General features: G+C 38.3%; 1 protein-coding gene across 2 annotated transcripts; it reads left to right on the plus strand.

The window, feature by feature from the left end:
- Positions 1-1,700: 1,700 nt before the first annotated feature.
- Positions 1,701-16,686, plus strand: serbp1.S (SERPINE1 mRNA binding protein 1 S homeolog). 2 transcript variants are annotated; one of them, XM_018259394.2, is made up of 8 exons: positions 1,701-2,076; positions 8,447-8,654; positions 9,754-9,900; positions 10,016-10,087; positions 10,993-11,064; positions 12,744-12,921; positions 13,288-13,461; positions 14,448-16,686. In XM_018259394.2, exons 1-8 carry the CDS (start codon positions 1,821-1,823, stop codon positions 14,502-14,504), a joined length of 1,164 nt encoding a protein of 387 aa, XP_018114883.1. In that variant the 5' UTR covers positions 1,701-1,820; the 3' UTR covers positions 14,505-16,686.
- The last annotated feature ends 751 nt before the right edge of the window (positions 16,687-17,437 follow it).

Here is a 17,437-nt window from a genome sequence, read left to right on the forward strand (position 1 = left end):
TCTGTGTCTACGTTGTTTTTGAGGTTGCCCAATTCCTCTAACATCGAGCACCTGGGATTCGTTTGTCTTTGGACGGCCAGGGTGTGCGAGTGTAAGTTTTTCTGTTTTGCAATAACCTTGAGCATAAGGCCCCACTATCATGATTGGAGCTTGGCTTCCTTGGAAACTTCCATTGCTACCTTGGAAAAGGGACCCCTTTCTTGAGTTAAACAGAGTGTAGAACAGCATGGCTGCCCCATGGCTACACAGCAGCTTGATCATATAAACTATAGTAGCAATTCTGAAACAAACTCACCCATTTTACTAGTGCAGGGCAAGAGTAAATTGTATCATTGTTTGTTAAAAACATTTAGATTTTTTGTGTTATTGTTCCTTTAAGAAGGGATAGTCAGTTTGGCAAAATGGTCACATTTAGGAACTTCAAGTAACAATTACGGTACTTACAAATGCAGAACTATCAGCGCAAAACGATCAACATAACCAATCGGTAAATTTGAATGTAGATTAATGTTTGTAGTGTCCGTATCACTTTGTTCTATTGTTTGACTGTTAAACATACTTCTAGGACTTATTTAGCCTATGCAGGTTTGTGGAAATGTGGATTCAAGGTTTGTCTCCCTCCCTTTCAGGTTTGTTTGGGTATAATCCATAGTTTTGCTAAAGTGGCCAGGAAAAAAGAAAATGTCCTATTTTCCTTACCATAATAGTTATTTGGTGGCTATTTTCCTGGTGGTGGGCTTCTTTTTGGTTTGGGGTAGGACATTCCTAACCAGGGCATAGATAAGGATCCAATAAGGTATTGTAACACATAAGGAGCTGCCAAAGGTGTTTTTTTTTCTTTTGCGCCAAAACACAAATGGCATCATTGTTTGAGCCCCACACGACCAGAAGTAGGGTTGCCACCTTTTCTGGAAAAAAATACCGCCTTCCTATATATTTATCTTTTTTCCCTATTAATAACATTGGGATCAACCATCATTTTTACCGGCCAGGTGGCAACGCTAACCAGAAGTGATGTTATTGCGTATACACATAACTGTTCTGAAGCTGGTAAATTGTAGAACTAGTGGCTGTGACATGATGTCATGCACAAATAGCAACACTTTTCAGCAGTATGCTACCAGCAACACCAGTCTTCCAGCTTGCTAACATTTCTGTGTTGGTGCTTTATAAAAACATGATAATATTATTGATGCATTGACTGCAGAACGAAATGCGATGGTTTTGTTTTGAGGAAAAATAGGGGAAAATGTTGCAAATATTGTTTCGCATACAGAGAGGTCCTTTTATAGATTAAGAATCTTTATTTAACACGATACTGTATCGGGTTGTGTAAGTTTCCACTGAATACACCATCAGAGTAGAGCTCTGCGTTGGTGAACTACAGCTTCCAGAATCCCCTGACTGAAGATTCATAACAGTAATGGAACGATATTAAGTTTCTTTATTGGAGTAGAAGCTATTTTATAATACTGTGGGTATAAATTGCAGCTACCCATGTCAAACACCACCCTTATTTCGTCTGTTTGTCTCTATCTACTACTGACAGGCAGCACGCACGAAAACATTGCTCGGGCCCCGCACAATGCCGCCGAATGGCATGCTGGGATATGTAGTTCACAGCGACACTTTCTTTTATATACACGCACGAGGGTTGGCATACAAGTCCCGTCATGCTGCAGCTAGAGAAGTCCCGGATGTCTATCGCGCCGGAAGAGAAGACAGCCTCTTTCCCAGCCATCTTTTGGCTTACTAGCAAGCGAGCTCTAGGCTCCAGGCCTCGTAGAATCGGAGGAACATCCACCTCTTAAGGGGCCATCATGCCCGGTCACTTGCAGGAAGGCTTCGGCTGCGTCGTAACCAATCGGTTCGACCAGCTATTTGACGATGAGTCCGACCCCTTCGAGGTGTTGAAGGCTGCCGAGAACAAGAAGAAGGAGGGCTCAGGGGGACCGGGCCAGGGAACCGGCAAGACGGCAGCACAGGCCGCCAAACAGTCCAAGAAGGAGTCGCAGAAAGAAAGGAAGAATCCTCTGCATGATGAGAGCCCGGCGCCTGTCCCACTCAAGAAGGAAGGTAAGGCGCAATAGGACTAGCATTTATGGAGTGACAGTAGGCCCCGGGGCGATTAGTTGGTTTAATCCAGTGACAAGTGGTGAGATGTGTATTAGCGAATGAACGCTCCACCGCCGACTCTCCTGCTTCTTTTACACTACGAGTCCATACATGCACTTTTAGGCGAAAAAGCATAATCCCTAGTTGCGCGAGTTACAGTTCAATTTGAAAGCTACTGTAATATGCAAATTGGCATTCAGTATGTTTCCTGTCGAATTGTAAATATTATAAATTTGTTTTGGGTCATCGCTCCAGACACCATGCACTTCTTGTTACACGGGCCCGTGATACATTGTAGGGGGGTGGGGAATGTAAGGAACCGAACTGTCCGCCAAGGTCAAGCAGAGCTGTCAGTTTAGTGGTATAGTCCCGGCCTCGCACGTGGAGCGCAACCTGCTTTGCTTAGGGAAGGCTTGTGGCGGGAGAGCGCTAGGCGAGCACGTGGTGTCAGGCGGGGGAGGGCGGTTGTCACAACAGTAGGCCCGCAGCGTATTTGCAGAGCACGTGGGCCTCCTCGGAACTCCTATCACAGAAATGTTTATATACTCTTATGGGCTGGCTGCTCCATGCGGCCTCATCACTATACGCCTGACTGGCTGCTTTGCTCACGCCAGTACTATTGCTGTAAATAGGGTATCTGCTTTCTCAAGGCCCTTCTAGTGACAGTATATAGTTGCCTGTATGTTCCCAGTACTCACATCAGTTAAATCAGGTTAAAAAAAGACAAAGTCCAAGTTCAACCCCTTCAAATAAAAACCTAACATCCATACACACACCCCTCCCTACTTTCACATAAATTATATATATACCCATACCTATACTAACTATAGAGCTTAGTATCACAATAGCCTTTGATATTATGTCTGTCCAAAAAATCATCCAAGTCATTCTTAAACACATTAGCAGAATCGACATCATTACTACTAGAATGACTTTGGGTTTGTGGGTGGGCTTGTGTGCTTGTGCCACATCTTGCTTAACTTTATGGGGATGTGATGGGTGACCCTTGATAAAACCTCCGCTTTTCCATGTGCTTCACTTGCCATTTTGATCACCGCTGTTAGCGGCATTTTCCATCGTAGTCATTGAGACGCAATTGGGAGATTACTGGCGCTTCAGTCCCAGTTAATCATTATTTTAAGTCTCTTGTGCCATAGGAAATGTGCCAAATCCGACTAGCCCACAAACATTTTGGAAAGCATTGTAGCGTTTGCCTTAATATTAATGTCAACAGACTTATGGGAAATTTTCCAGCGTTTGACAGAAAAACAAATAAGGAGAAGCTCTGCTTTTACAAAGTTCGGGGAGATCTCGTGTGTCATGAACATTTCCACAACTTTTTAAATTGCCAAATGTCATCAGATTGATGGCACAAGGGGCACTTGTGTACTTCAGCAGTGGAATTGCTCCCTAAACTGCCCCGGATGCTTTCAATCCATTAATGCATCTATTAGTTGTTTTCCCTTTAAGTGAATGAACAGCACATGTGGGTTTGGGTACTACTTTACTAGCTGAAATAAGGAGGTGGAAAAACCACCCCATGTGTCATCAGTCCACGAATAATGGGAAGCCACCCCATGTGCCATCAGTACTTGGCGTGTGTAGCCACACCTCATAATGGTTGATCATCTGTCTGTACACAGTTTATTCCTCTTCTTATACTCCTGCATGCCGTACTGAGTTCTACGGAATGCTCTTTATACACAATAGCTTTTAGGAATATTCCCAAACTTCTAAATGTTTTAGCATTGTACCAGAACTAACTGGTATGGCTAACATAAATGTTGTTTGTGGGTAAGGTAAGATTGTAAAATGTCCCATTATTTAAAACAAAGCTGTTTTGCACAATTTATGGAACTGCTCTATTTGCTTTAAATCGGCAATTTAGTCTTATGTTCAGTGCTTGTGTTATATTATCTGTAGTAGAGATAGTGAATCAGGTAAGCAATGTAAAATATAAGGATATAAGTCATCAAGGAGTTTCATGACCCTATAAAGGCAGGCTGCCTTGATGGTTTCCCAAAAACATCAATTATACATTTTCGGTGGTTTTTATTTGTAGATGTAAATACTGTTGGCCATGGGCCTCCAGGGGGACAACTCTGCTCTAGACAATTAAAACAAATTGAATGGAGCCAATGAATGAATTTTGTTACAACAGCTTGACCTACTGGTCATTTTCCAACCAAGTAGTCAAGGAAGTTGTCAGGGGAAAGAAATAGGCTGCTCTGATGTTCTTCTGCTTAGGAAAGATTTGAGAAAGGTAAAGGTTTCTAATTTTCTTTACTAAGCAGAAGAACATCAGAGAAGCCTTTTTTTCTTCTGACAACTTCTTGACTACTTGGTGGTCAGAATGGTGGGAAAATGACCAGTAGATGGTGCTGTTGTTACAAAATTCATTCATATTAACAGCACATGTATCCTTTAATATTTTGGAATTAAAAAAATGAATGTATATTGTAAAAGTTCTTAGAATAGCCCCGTCATCAATTTTACATTCACATAATTTAAAGGTTTACTTATCCTTTAAGTTCAAAATCTTATTGAAAGGGAGTCCTGTAATATGGATGTAGATGTTTGTTACATATAAGTGTGCCTTTGTGAGTTGGCAACCCATCTCAGGACTGGGCACTTTGTAGCAGGTATTCATACGTAAATGGTAAACTTATGGGAGGGTGTAAGGCCATGACAAATCTAACTATATATGAACTTACCCTCCAGTCCTTATGACATCACATTCTCATGCTGGTGTTCACATGTGCTCATATACAATAATAGTGCATATTACATTTCATTGCTGCATAAATGCTTGAACTAGAGTAACATGATTTTGTTAGATATTATATGGCTTTAAAGTATTTCATTTTACCATTCCCATCAAATCTGACCTGCAAATGAACTGCACTCCATGTAAAGGCGTATTTAATTTTATGGATGGCCCAATCACTTAGTTGCAGTTAAAATGGGCAGTGTTAACTCCAAGCTATGTACAGGGGGCATAGAGTACTTACATACAGATGACTGATCTACATGGAAATTCATGAAGCTCATTTGGGCCTTCATTGCCTCTTAAATTCCACCCTTTTTCCTGCCAACACGTGATTAAATTCTTATTCATTAAAGGGCACCTATCACAGCCAAATTCAAACACATATTAACAATCTGACCAGTACAACATAAACACGTTTAATCAAACTACATACATGGTTTTTTTTAAAAAAAAAAAAAATCTGCAGGTTTTAAAAAATTCCTTACTTTGTCAAATGGGTTCTTTCACTGAGGGAGGCCATACTGAGACTAACAGAGACTATAATATGCAAATTTCAGGAGCATGCTCAGATTGTAACACTGCTTTGAGTATTCTACCCAGAATGCCTTGTTTTAGTATACTAGCAGTATCAGGAGATCTCCCTATCTTGTCCCCTGCTGGTGATGTTATTATGCAAATGAAGGACAACCACTAACTTCCAGCAGGTGGCAGCACTACTGAACAGCAGCTAACACAGAGGTTTGGCTTATTTGAAAATAGCTTAGAAGGGTTGATAAGCAAGCAAGGAATTTCAACTGAGCATGTGCGAGATTTCAGAGCTACAGTTGGCTTGGAAGATATAGGTAGGAGGAGCCAGTGAAATCCAAGATGCCTGCCTCAGCTAGAACTGCAGGGGAGATTGGGGAGATCTTGCAGAAGTATAGTGAGCTGATCATTTACATTATACAAGCAATTCTAACTGTTTTAAAAATCGGATTTCTTTAACTTTCACATAGTGTATTTACTTAGGAAATTATTATAGTTATGATTGGTTCCCTTTAACATATAACCTGAAAAGGCCTGTGTATGTTGCCAGCACTGCTTGTGCCAAAGATCTATATAATCTGCAGACACAGGGTTAAACAGAACAGGGTTAAAGGAAAACTATACCCCCCAAACAATGTAGGTCTCTATAAAAAGATATTGCATAAAACAGCTCATATGTAAAATCCTGCTTCATGTAAATAAACCATTTTCATAATAATATACTTTTCTAGTAGTATGTGCCATTGGGTAATCAAATAGAAAATTGCCATTTTAAAAAATAAGGGATGCCCCATGGGATTGTAGGATTCACGGTGCACACAAACATACCAAACAAACTATTTGTTAGGTCACATGAGCCAGTTAACAGACAGAGTTCTGTCTTTTGCTTCCACACTGTTACAGTTCGAGTTGTAGTATTTCTGGTCAGGTGATCTCTGAGACACCACACAGACCATCACAAAATGGTGGCTCAAGGCAAGAGATGTAAAAGGGCAATATTTACTTATATAATATATAGACCAGTTTAGTAAGATTCTTTAATATGCCACTTAATATGATGTAAACTGTTTGTTGCTTGTGTTCATTTTGGGTGTATAGTTTTCCTTTAACACAACTTTTACTGGTGTAAAAAAAAAAGTGTAATGTCTTGACCACACCCATTTTCTGATTTGGCAAACCATTTAAATAGCTTTTATGGTCAGTAAAACAAATATTTTTCTTAAGAGTTGAAACTGACCAAGAGTGGGAATAGTTAATTCTTGTATAACCATAACTGCTTACAGCAGCTGTTGTGGTGGGGGGGGGTTACCTTCAGTAACAGTGGTAATGCGGAGATTCTATTCTCGGGCCAGGGTGTGCTGTCAATCATTTCTGGCTGTATATTTCTCTTCAAACTATTTTACTTGTAGAACTGCTAACCGATATATAAGGGATAGCTCACCTTTGAGTTAACTTTTTTAGTATGTTATAGAATGGCTAATTTTCAATTGGTCTTAATTATTTCTTATATATTTTTTTTAATTTGCCTTCTGACTCTTTTCAGCTTTCAAATGGGGGTCACTGACCACATCTAAAAACAAATGCTCCGTAAGACTTACTTTTTGGTTTAAAATAATGCATGGTTATTAGGATTCTTTGGATTGAAACTACAAACTGCAGAGCTGCTGAATAAAAAGTAAATAACTCAAGCTATAAAAAATGAAAACCAGTTGTAAATTGTCTCGGAATCACTTTCTAAATCATACTTAAAGTTCATTTAAAGGTGAACAACCTTTAAAGGGGTTGTTCAACTTCCAAACACCTCTTTCAGTTCATTTGTTTTCAGATTGTTCCCCAGAAATAGACGTTTTTCAATTACTTTCCATTATTTTTTACAGTTTTTCCAAAATCTAAGTTTAAAGTTGAATGTCCGTCTCTGGAGTCTGGCAGCTCAGTAATTCAGGGGCAGACCCTAAACTGTTACAATTTTGCAACATTTAGTTGATACATTTCTCAGCAGCATCTCTGGTATTGGCAACAATTGTATCAATTCTAACAACTGGGTTTATGCTAAGCAGGGACAAAGATAAGAAATGTATCCACTAAATGTATCAATTTAGAACAGTTTACAGCAGGGGTGAACAAGACGTCGATCGCAGTCTACCAGTCGATCAATTCAAAGTTCCTTGTAGACCGCGGCCGGTTCCTTTAAATGTGCCTTAGGAGTGCCCCCACAACCCTCCTTTTTTGTACCTGAAATGTAGCCGGAAGCTGTGGCTGAGCTTCATGTGGTTATTGCACCCTCATACCCACCCCTTTAAATAAACGGTGGCCCTATGTCATTGTTTGTTTTTTACTAATCCGTGGTTTGGGCAATTTCTCTCCCTCAAAAGCCACAAATGCCAGTGGCAGGGGAGGCCTTAGCCTTTTTATTTAAAACCAACGCCTGTGAGACACTTATTATATTTGCTGCACTTATCACTTCTGCACCGATTCACATACATTACACCTATTACACTTCTCATTTAGCTCTTCCTTTTTCATCTCCTCTTTACATCTATACCCACACCTGTAGTTATACTTATATTCACACACACATGCACTAGTGTGCACCTATATATACAACTTTACTTTGCCTTCATTATAGTCTCTTCACAATCACATTTTTTTTTAAAGAAGGGCGTTGGTTTGGGCAGTCTCCCTTTTAAAAGCCACATATGCAGGTGCTGGGGGAGGATCTAGTCCACAGATTGAAACCAAGCTTTTATATTTTGATCACAGGTAAACAAGTTAGGGACCGCCGTATGGGGTTTACCTTGACGTGGTATGGCGGCTTATCAATTTTATGATCATAACTTTGTAACAAAAAACCCTTTTTTTCTTTTTTTAGACAGGGGATTATTGTATTTAAATATGTTTTTATTTGGCCTTAGGAGTGCACCCACAACCCTCCTTTTGTGTACATATTTATCTGTGCTTGATTTGTAGCAGCCATACTGTTTTTGCCTGCTCTCTACTATGCCACAGGATGCACATTGATTGATATCTGTGTTGCAGGCGTTAGGAGAGTTGGTCGGAGACCTGATCAGCAACAGCAGCAGCCATCTCAGCAGCAGCAACCGCAACAACAACAACCACCTCAATCATTGCAGGGTGAAGGAAAGCCAGTTGACCGGAGGCAGTCAGACAGGCGGCCACCCCGTGAGCGCCGTTTTGATAAACCAGCTGAAGAAAAGGGTGAAGCAGGGGAATTTTCTGTTGACCGGTAACTTTCACATTAAATTGTCAATACAGCTACATCACTAAAACCTGATTAATGGCTAACATAAACATTGTTTGTGGGTAAGGTTAGATTCTAAAATGTCCCATTATTTAAAACAAAACTGTTTTGCACAATTTATGGAACTGCTCTTATTTGCTTTAAATGGGCAATTTAGTCCTATGTTCAGTGCTTGTGTTATATTATCTGTAGTAGAGATAGTGAATCTGGTGCCCAATGTAAAATATAAGGATATTATAAGTCATATTCATGACCCTATAAAGGCAGACTGCCTTGATGTTTTCCCAAAAACATCAATTATACATTTTCGTGGTATTTATTTGTAGATGTAAATACTGTTGAAAGCTATATTTATTTGTCTGGTTTAATCTTCTGCAGCAATTTTCTGCTGTATCTGTTATTTAGCAGTAGACAACCAAAAGTGTCAACACATTGTAGAAACAATGCAAAAAACTAAGTGAGGTAATTTGTTCTTTGTACATATCATGTGAAGGATTTTCCCCTACTACAGTTAAAGTCCCATTAATAGTGGGAAGAGGCAATGGCAAAAGTGGACATGTTATTAAATGAAACACAGCAGAGAATTTACCATCTTGTACATGGCATGAATATTAGCAGTTTTTAAAGTGAATATATGCCATGAACTTTGCAGGTTTTTAAACATATATTGCATTAGGCAGCCCATATGTAAAACACTTTCACATAAATCCATTTTCATTAAAATATATTTTGAGTGTCTGCCATTGAATAAACCAAAATAATAAAAATACTATTTTAAGTACTTTTTTAAAGCACTTACGGTAAGTGTACATATTTTTGTTCAGGTCTTCATGTTCATCTACCATTCTGATTTCCCAACTGCTGTATATCTGTATTCTGGTTCCTTATGCTTAACTATCCAGTTAAAAATTCCAAGGCCGACAACTAGACAGTAATTAAAAAAAATACACAAAAAGAAAAAATAAACATATGAATTGCCTCTTTAGTATGCATATTCCGTCTTTCATAAATCACATTCCTAGTTGTTGATTAGAAGGATATCCATGTATATTTTTTGATAAAGCATGAATCTCTTTATTTTTAGACCCATCATGGATAGGCCCATCCGTGGTCGCGGTGGCCCTGGTGGAAGGGGTGCCCGTGGCGGCCGTGGACGTGGTTTGGGCAGGGGTGATGGCTTTGACTCTCGTGGAAAACGTGAATTTGACAGGCATAGTGGCAGTGACAGAGTGTAAGTCTTGTCTGAATGCTTCTGTTGTTGAATTTTTTATTTCTTTGTGCTTCCCTAATAACCATACACAAACACTGACCATATAACTCATTTTGGCTAGTTCTTCACATTTCAGTGGCCCAAAGCATGAGGATAAGAGGGGAGGAAGCGGACCACACAACTGGGGCAATGTTAAGGATGAATTAAGGTAGGATGGTAAAATTTCCTGATTGTGGGATTAAAAATGTAGACGTTTTTCATGATTTTTGATGGTGCCTGTCCATACTGAGCCTGAACCCTAAAAAAAAAAAATCAAGACTTTTGGTGTTTTGCCATTATCTCCCCCCCCTGTTCTTTTTAACCCTTCCTTGCCCTAATTTGCATATGCAGTTTAGGGTTTGGGATTCGGCAAACCGTTTGGTTGCATCCCTGTGTTCTATAACTTACTGGACTTTGTGGATTTAAATGTTTTCCTCAAATATTTTGCAGAGATTTGTGCCTCAAATTTTTTTTTTAGTGCCAAGCTTTGGCATTAAAGGAAAAGTAACACCAAAAAAGTCTTAACAAATGAAAATATAATGTACTGGTGTGGTTGCTTCAGAAACTATAGTAAAGATTATATAAAGGAGCTGCTGTAGCCATGGGGGCAGCCATTCAAAGCTGAAAAAGGAGAAAAGGCACAGGATACACAGCAGATAAGTTAACAGATAAACTCTAGTTTACAAAGGCATAGAACTTTTCTGCTATCTACTCTGTGTCTTGTGCTTGAATGGCTGCCCCTATGGCTACTCAGCAGCTTGTGTATATATAAAATATAGATGTGTTTCGGAAACACACACCAGTTTTACCAGTGCAGGGCAACACTGCATTATATTGTAATTCCTTAACGGTTAAATTTTTTGGTGTTAGTGTTCCTTTAAAGCTTGGTTCCAGTATGTGTCATTCTAATACACCACCATATTTTTATCCTATAATGTAGTGGGAATCTTAAGTTTTCATCTGACATTGCACTTAGATTTGTGACACTATGAATTAGTAATAAGAGAAATAAGATGAATGCTCAGAGCGCAAGAGAATAATTAATGTAAGGTCATCTGTGCTATAAATTTTCAGTGAACTGGACCAGTCCGCAGTCACCGAGGAAGCTCCCGAAACTGAACAGCCTGCTGTTGATTCTGAAAACAAGTGAGTGATAAAGCCTCTGCTACAATTCCATTTTTCTATGCAACGTCTTTCTGTAATTTTTGTTCGCTTTAGGCACAATATTGTTTTACAGTTCAACTGCACAGAATCTGGTTGGGTCACCTTTAAGTTAACTTTTATTATGTTATAGGATGGTCAATTCTAAGGAGCTTTATCAATTGGCCTCCATATTTTTATTCAGGCCCTCTCCTATTCCATTTGTACCAGTGCAAGGCAACATACCATTATATTTTCAACACTTTCATTTTTTTTTTGGTATTGCTGTATCTATTATTGTGCATACATGACAGAAAACTGAGGTGGGATGATAGCAGTCCTACAAGCTATCTTGTGCTGTCCAGTAATATTACTGGGTCTGTTTAAACTGTTGCCATGTAACTACTGCATGAGACAGCAGCTTGGCCCTCCTTGAGACACTGCATTTAGAGAACATGAATATAAAAGTAATAGAAGTCAAACAAGCCATGTCGCAGTGAGTTAAAGGGATAGCTTCATGGGGTAACGTACTTTTTTAAACACATTGGTTTATATTTCGCCTTGAGCAGAATCTTATACCAAAATGAGTTTTTCTAGAGAACGAATAGAATTGGTTAGGTTTATTTTGGAATTTGGCATAAGACAAGGCATTTTTTGTTGTTCCTTTTCCAAGTGCACTCATAATCTACACTCTCTATTTACTGCTGCTCTGCAAGTTGGAGTGATGACTTAGAAGAATGCCTCTCACTGTATTTATCTGAACAGAGTGTAATGACACCCCAAATACATTCAATATGTATAAAGAAGAGCATTTCATTTAAAGGCCAATATGTTTCAATGTTATTGCTCAAAAGGAACTCGGGAATGGACTGTATTGCTAAAAATTCTCCAGTTTCAACTTGTGGTAGATTCTGGAATAGCAATCAAACAGGCACTAAAGGTGTTAAAAGCTAGGCATTCATGTCTGGAAGAGATGTATTGATTAGTTGAGGCAAAAGCTGCTTGAAAGGACCTGCATTGTGCTGTGCTGGCTGTTTCTGAAAGCACGCCATTATTAAAGCAAGAAAAATGTATATTGGAATGAGAATATAATTTTAAATGGTAGATTAATTGTGAATTATGTCATTTTAAACTACATCAAAATCATGTCAGTATCCTTTTAATATTTCTTTTCAGACATTTTATTTGTAAAACGTTGCTGTTCCTTAATGCAACAGTGCAGTCACAAGGTGAATGTTTTACATAAAAATAAAACCTGCCACTTTCTTTCACAAGTGTGTAACAGCTAAACAAGATACTATGAAGACTAAGATACAACATAGAAACATTTACTATACACATAATGTTCACTTATTTCACACTTTTGAAAATTTAGCTTTATTTTTGATCTTTATTTAAAAATAACTATTATTCTTCTGGGGCAGTATTCACTTTCTATGGCTAATGTTACACCGGGTGAATTCTTTGGAAGCAGAAAGATAACTAAAACGGACAGTGGTGCGGCCGCCCCCCCCCACAAGTAGTGACTGTTGGTTTTGTATGTGTTTTCACTGGTGGAGGAACACACAAAATCACTGCCTCCAATGACATTTGCTTGTTGTACATCACTGTTGACTCTTTGCTGGAATTGCAAGTGAGATTCTGCTTTGTGGCACCATGTCACCATTTTTACCCTCTGTCTGCAGAGAAAATGAGTCTGAAGAAGTGAAGGAAGAAGGCGCTAAGGAAATGACTCTGGATGAATGGAAAGCCATGCAAGACAAAGAACGTTCAAAAGTTGACTTCAACATCCGTAAACCAAATGAAGGTGCTGATGGCCAGTGGAAGAAAGGCTTTGTCCTGCACAAAGCAAAGATCGACGAGGTAACTGTTTTTAGCAATGGGGGCACATCAAGTTCATGTTTGTTTTGGGATTCCATGATTATCTTGTATTTAGCTGTATTTGTTATAGTTGTGTCTTTGACCTCACCTTCATTGGCTGTCTTACTCATAAAGCTTTGTTGTTTTGCAAATAACCAGAATCTAAGCAAAACTTTATTGTTCAGAGAGTGAGTTCCCCCTGCTATTAAGCTCACCTTCAGTGTGAATTTGTGGACTGCTGCAGCATCTTTCTATTTTTCTTGTACTTTGCAGTACATTAAATGACTTCTGCTTGCTGCCACAAACTGCTGCAATGTTGTAGGAAAAATGGCAAAATAATGAAAACCATCTTATCTGTTTTATTTGAAGGCTCAATCTGAGGCAGATGCCCTGGATCATCACTTCCGTAAGCCTGCAAATGACATAACTTCCCAACTTGAAATTAACTTTGGAGATCTTGGGCGCCCTGGTCGTGGAAGCAGGGGAGGTAGAGGCGGTCGAGGTCGTGGTGTCAGGCCTACTCGTGGAGGAAGAACTGACAAGGTGATGTATTTAAATGGCTCAGTACAGATATGGGACCTATTATCCAGAATGCTCGGCACCTGGGGTTTTCAGGGTAATGGATATTGCTGTAATTTGAATCTCCACGCCTTGTCTACTAAAAAAAATCATGTACACATTAAATAAACCCAATAGTCTTATTTTGCTCCATTAAGGATTAATTATATCTTCGTCTAAAACAGTAAATTGTACTTGATTCCATGTTACTGATAAAAATAAAAAATTTTAAATTTTGCATTATTTAGATAAAATGGAGCCTATGGGAAACAACTTTTCAGTAAATCTGAGCTTTCTGGATAACTGGTTTCTGTAAAATAGATGCCATACCTGTACCTAAAACTTAACGTGACAATATACATTATGGGTGCATACCTAAGATTCAGTGTCTTTGACTTGCTTAATGTCGCTATAGACTATTTGCCACCACTGTTTTATTGACAGAACAGCCATGATTGTTGACTGCTTGCTGGATATAATATTCTCCCTGTTTGTGCTATCACTAGGCAGGTTTGCTTCTGTATTACAGACAGGCTTGAGCTTGCAAAATTTAAAAAAAAAAAAAAAAAAGCATATGGCCACTGTAAATTTCTCTGACAGGGATGTGGGTGACCTGTGCTGAAGATTTGTGCTTCTTTGCTGGGAAACAGGTTGAATTAATGCTGAAAGAGCTTTGTTATTTTAGGGGATAGTCCTAAAGATTTTTTTATTAAAAAGATATACTTATTGTTAGACTTCAGTATAAATATAATAATAATAATGTACCAAATATCAGTATTATATTTTAACTGATCTGTATTAAATGTCCTTCTGATATTATGATGTTTGACCACAATAGAGCTTTCTATATTTCTATATGCAAAAGTCATGCTCTTCAAATAAATATTTGAAGTGATATATCCTGTCTCCTTTTCAGATTTCTTCCCATACTGTTGTCTAAATTGCTTTTTTTTTTTTTTTCCCCCATTTAGTCAAACGCGTCTGCTCCTGATGTAGACGACCCTGAAGCTTTTCCAGCTTTGGGGTAAGCTGTATGACTTGTCTAACCCTGGTGCCCCCGAGGGACCCCTTCTACGAGGCTTGCATGCTTAAGAATCCTAAACTACTACTACAAATTAAAAAAAAGAAAAAAAAAGGAAAAAACCCCAAGACTGTCAATCATACCATTCACACCTATGGACTGAATTTTATCTGTTTTGAAAAATGGACTTCTCTTGCTACTCAGAAGCAACAATATGGTAGTCAAGTTTTTGTATTTAGAGTTGTTATGGTAGCAGGGATGTTTTCATAATTTTTCAGAGAATATGCATTCTTCATGGATACTTTTTTGTATTGCTGCTTGAAAATATGCGTTTCCAAACTTGAAATATAGGTGTGAACAGTGTGTACCAGTTAAAGCTTTCACTTATTTGTTTATGGTCCCCCCCATTTTAAATTTTATTTTTAACATGCTAGAACTACCCTTGTATTGTCAACTTAGACTGGTCATCTTCAAATCTGACCTTGCCCCTTGATTGGCTATAGTTCAGATTTTTAAATACCTATGTTCAATTTGGAAAGGTCATTTTACTTTATTTTTTTCATATGGCATTCTGTGCACTCTGAGTAAGAATACACAAACTTTAGACATTTTAAGGAACATAAGTGTGCTTGTTAATTTTGATCCTGTGGGTAAATGGCGTTAAAGGACTGCAGTAACCTGTAGAATTGGTGATGTAACATATACCAGCGTGTATAATTATTTGGCATAGGATTTCATTTGTGTCTCACCCTGAGAATTGTAGTAATTTACCATAAACACCTTCATGGAATATTAATTTTCATTTTGAATTGGACAAACTGAGTAACACAAACACGTATCCAATGTATTTTAACAAAACCAATAAGGAAACTCAAACCTGAAAATGCCTTCATGCGACAAAACATCAGAAGTCAAACAAGTTACTCTGTGTTGCTTGTTCCATTAGCTGCAACCCTTATGTAAGGAAAATTGCTTTGTAAAAGAGCGTTATTCCTAAAATGTTTGTCACACTGTTCCCTTGCATTGTGGAAAGCTTTTCCATTTGCTTGGGGTGAGGAACAAACACTTTGTTTTGAATAGATCTTTATAGTTTTCAGCTTCTGGGTTTGGATTGCTGGTTGACAGATGAATGTTTGCTCTTCATTGACAGTATACAACGCCTACTCCTTTAGAATTTTTAGCTTATTTAAATTTTTTTTCTCCTAAGGCCTAAACATTACCACTTCAAAACAAAATGGACATAATAGGCTACATAAAAAGAAAAAAAGTTGTCTACAGTGTTTGTTAGGATAAGATACTCGTTTAATTTAATGTTCTTTTTACAATTTTTAGCAGGCTATAAAAATTTGACGCTTCTTACCTATGTAGGTTAAATGAACACAAATATTATTGCCCTATTTTTATAAAAGTTGTACAGGACAGGCAACAAAGTATTTGAATCTTTTGAGTACCAAAATGGCAGCTCATTGTTCAGTAGCCCGAGTGCTTATACTGTGGTACGCTACAGGGTGTAGGCGGCTTTCTGGCGCTGGCTGGGTCAGTGGTATTTTTATTCAACAGCCTGGCCATTTTGAGATTATTTTCTAGAGAGATAATTTACTATGAGACTGCAAACCAGTGGAGTTTTTAAAGATAATACTTCAATGCATTAACCTATACATTTAAATAAGCCTTCACAAAATGGAAACATGTTTTAGCAGCTGAGATTAAGTTTTGTACAGATCCCTTAAGAGCCTCTTACACATGCAGAGTGACATATGCTAGTGTGAGCCTGAAACATTCTTGCTATAGGCTTCTTGTACTGTCCATTCAAGCTAACTTGATTTATAAACCTCTGCTTGTTCCTTTGCCTGAGGAATATCTTCATTTTCAGTTGAAGTGAACTTGTATCAAATCTAAGAATTGGCATTTTGGCTACCCAGGTCTCCTGGCTATAAATAAAGGCACTCAATTTAAGAACTTAATGAAGCTTTAAGCATCTGTTGCTAGTTGGTAAATGACAATCTGGGATTTCCAGTCACTAGCTGAAGAATTAAACGTGCCTTTCCCCTTCATTACCCATCATAGTTGTACATTTATCTAAAGCTCATTTCTGTGTGAACTGAAACTGTGAACAAATCTGTCTGGTGGATGCTTATTGAATTAAAGGTTGATCTTCATGCTCGAGCCTAATGAAGGGTAATATGGCAGCTTTGTTTTGTCTAGTGTTTTCTTTTTCAAACAGTGGGTATGTCTGTTGAACACAAGACTTGGTTCCCTCCCCAATGTAACTCTGGTGACTACAGTCTAGAACGGGTTCTAGAAAAATAATTTTTGTGGATTGAAAGCTTGCCTTTCTTCAGTACCAACAATTATTCTTGAAATCTTAAATTAAGTACAGGTAGGCTTTCAAACCAGGGATTGTATATGACTTAATATATGTACAACTGTTAATGCTAAAATAAGACTACTGTGTATTTTAGTTTCACATTCTCCATGTTCAATCTCATTCCCAATGCAAAGAACACCCTTGATATGAATAAATTCTGGTTAGAGGCCTAAAGCTGAAACTATCTGTACCAGTTTTATGTCAATCTACTGTCTGACTGGTTTGGTAATCCAGGTTTGCCAATTGGACAGTCTCTAAATTAAGAGAACACTTTAGCCTGAGAAGTGCTGCTAGACATGTATAGGCTCCCAGTGACTTTACTCACAAATGCAGATAAGCACAAGATTGTGGTTGAGGCAGGTCTGCATTACACTTCTGTTGCTGTGACATTTGTAGTCTGCTGGGACATATAGGCTCTTTTAACCAGTAAGCTCCTGCATGATCTATTTGAGAACCTTGTACTCTAATATTCTCTGATATTTCTTGAAGGGCATAGTACACATGCAAAAAGAAATTGGGTTGGTGGTCTGTACAAAACAATGAAAGGTAAATGTCCAAGTCCTTCTAGTTGC

The sequence above is a fragment of the Xenopus laevis genome, chromosome 4S (genome assembly GCF_017654675.1).
Source record: "Xenopus laevis strain J_2021 chromosome 4S, Xenopus_laevis_v10.1, whole genome shotgun sequence".
NCBI classification, from domain to species: Eukaryota; Metazoa; Chordata; class Amphibia; order Anura; family Pipidae; genus Xenopus; species Xenopus laevis.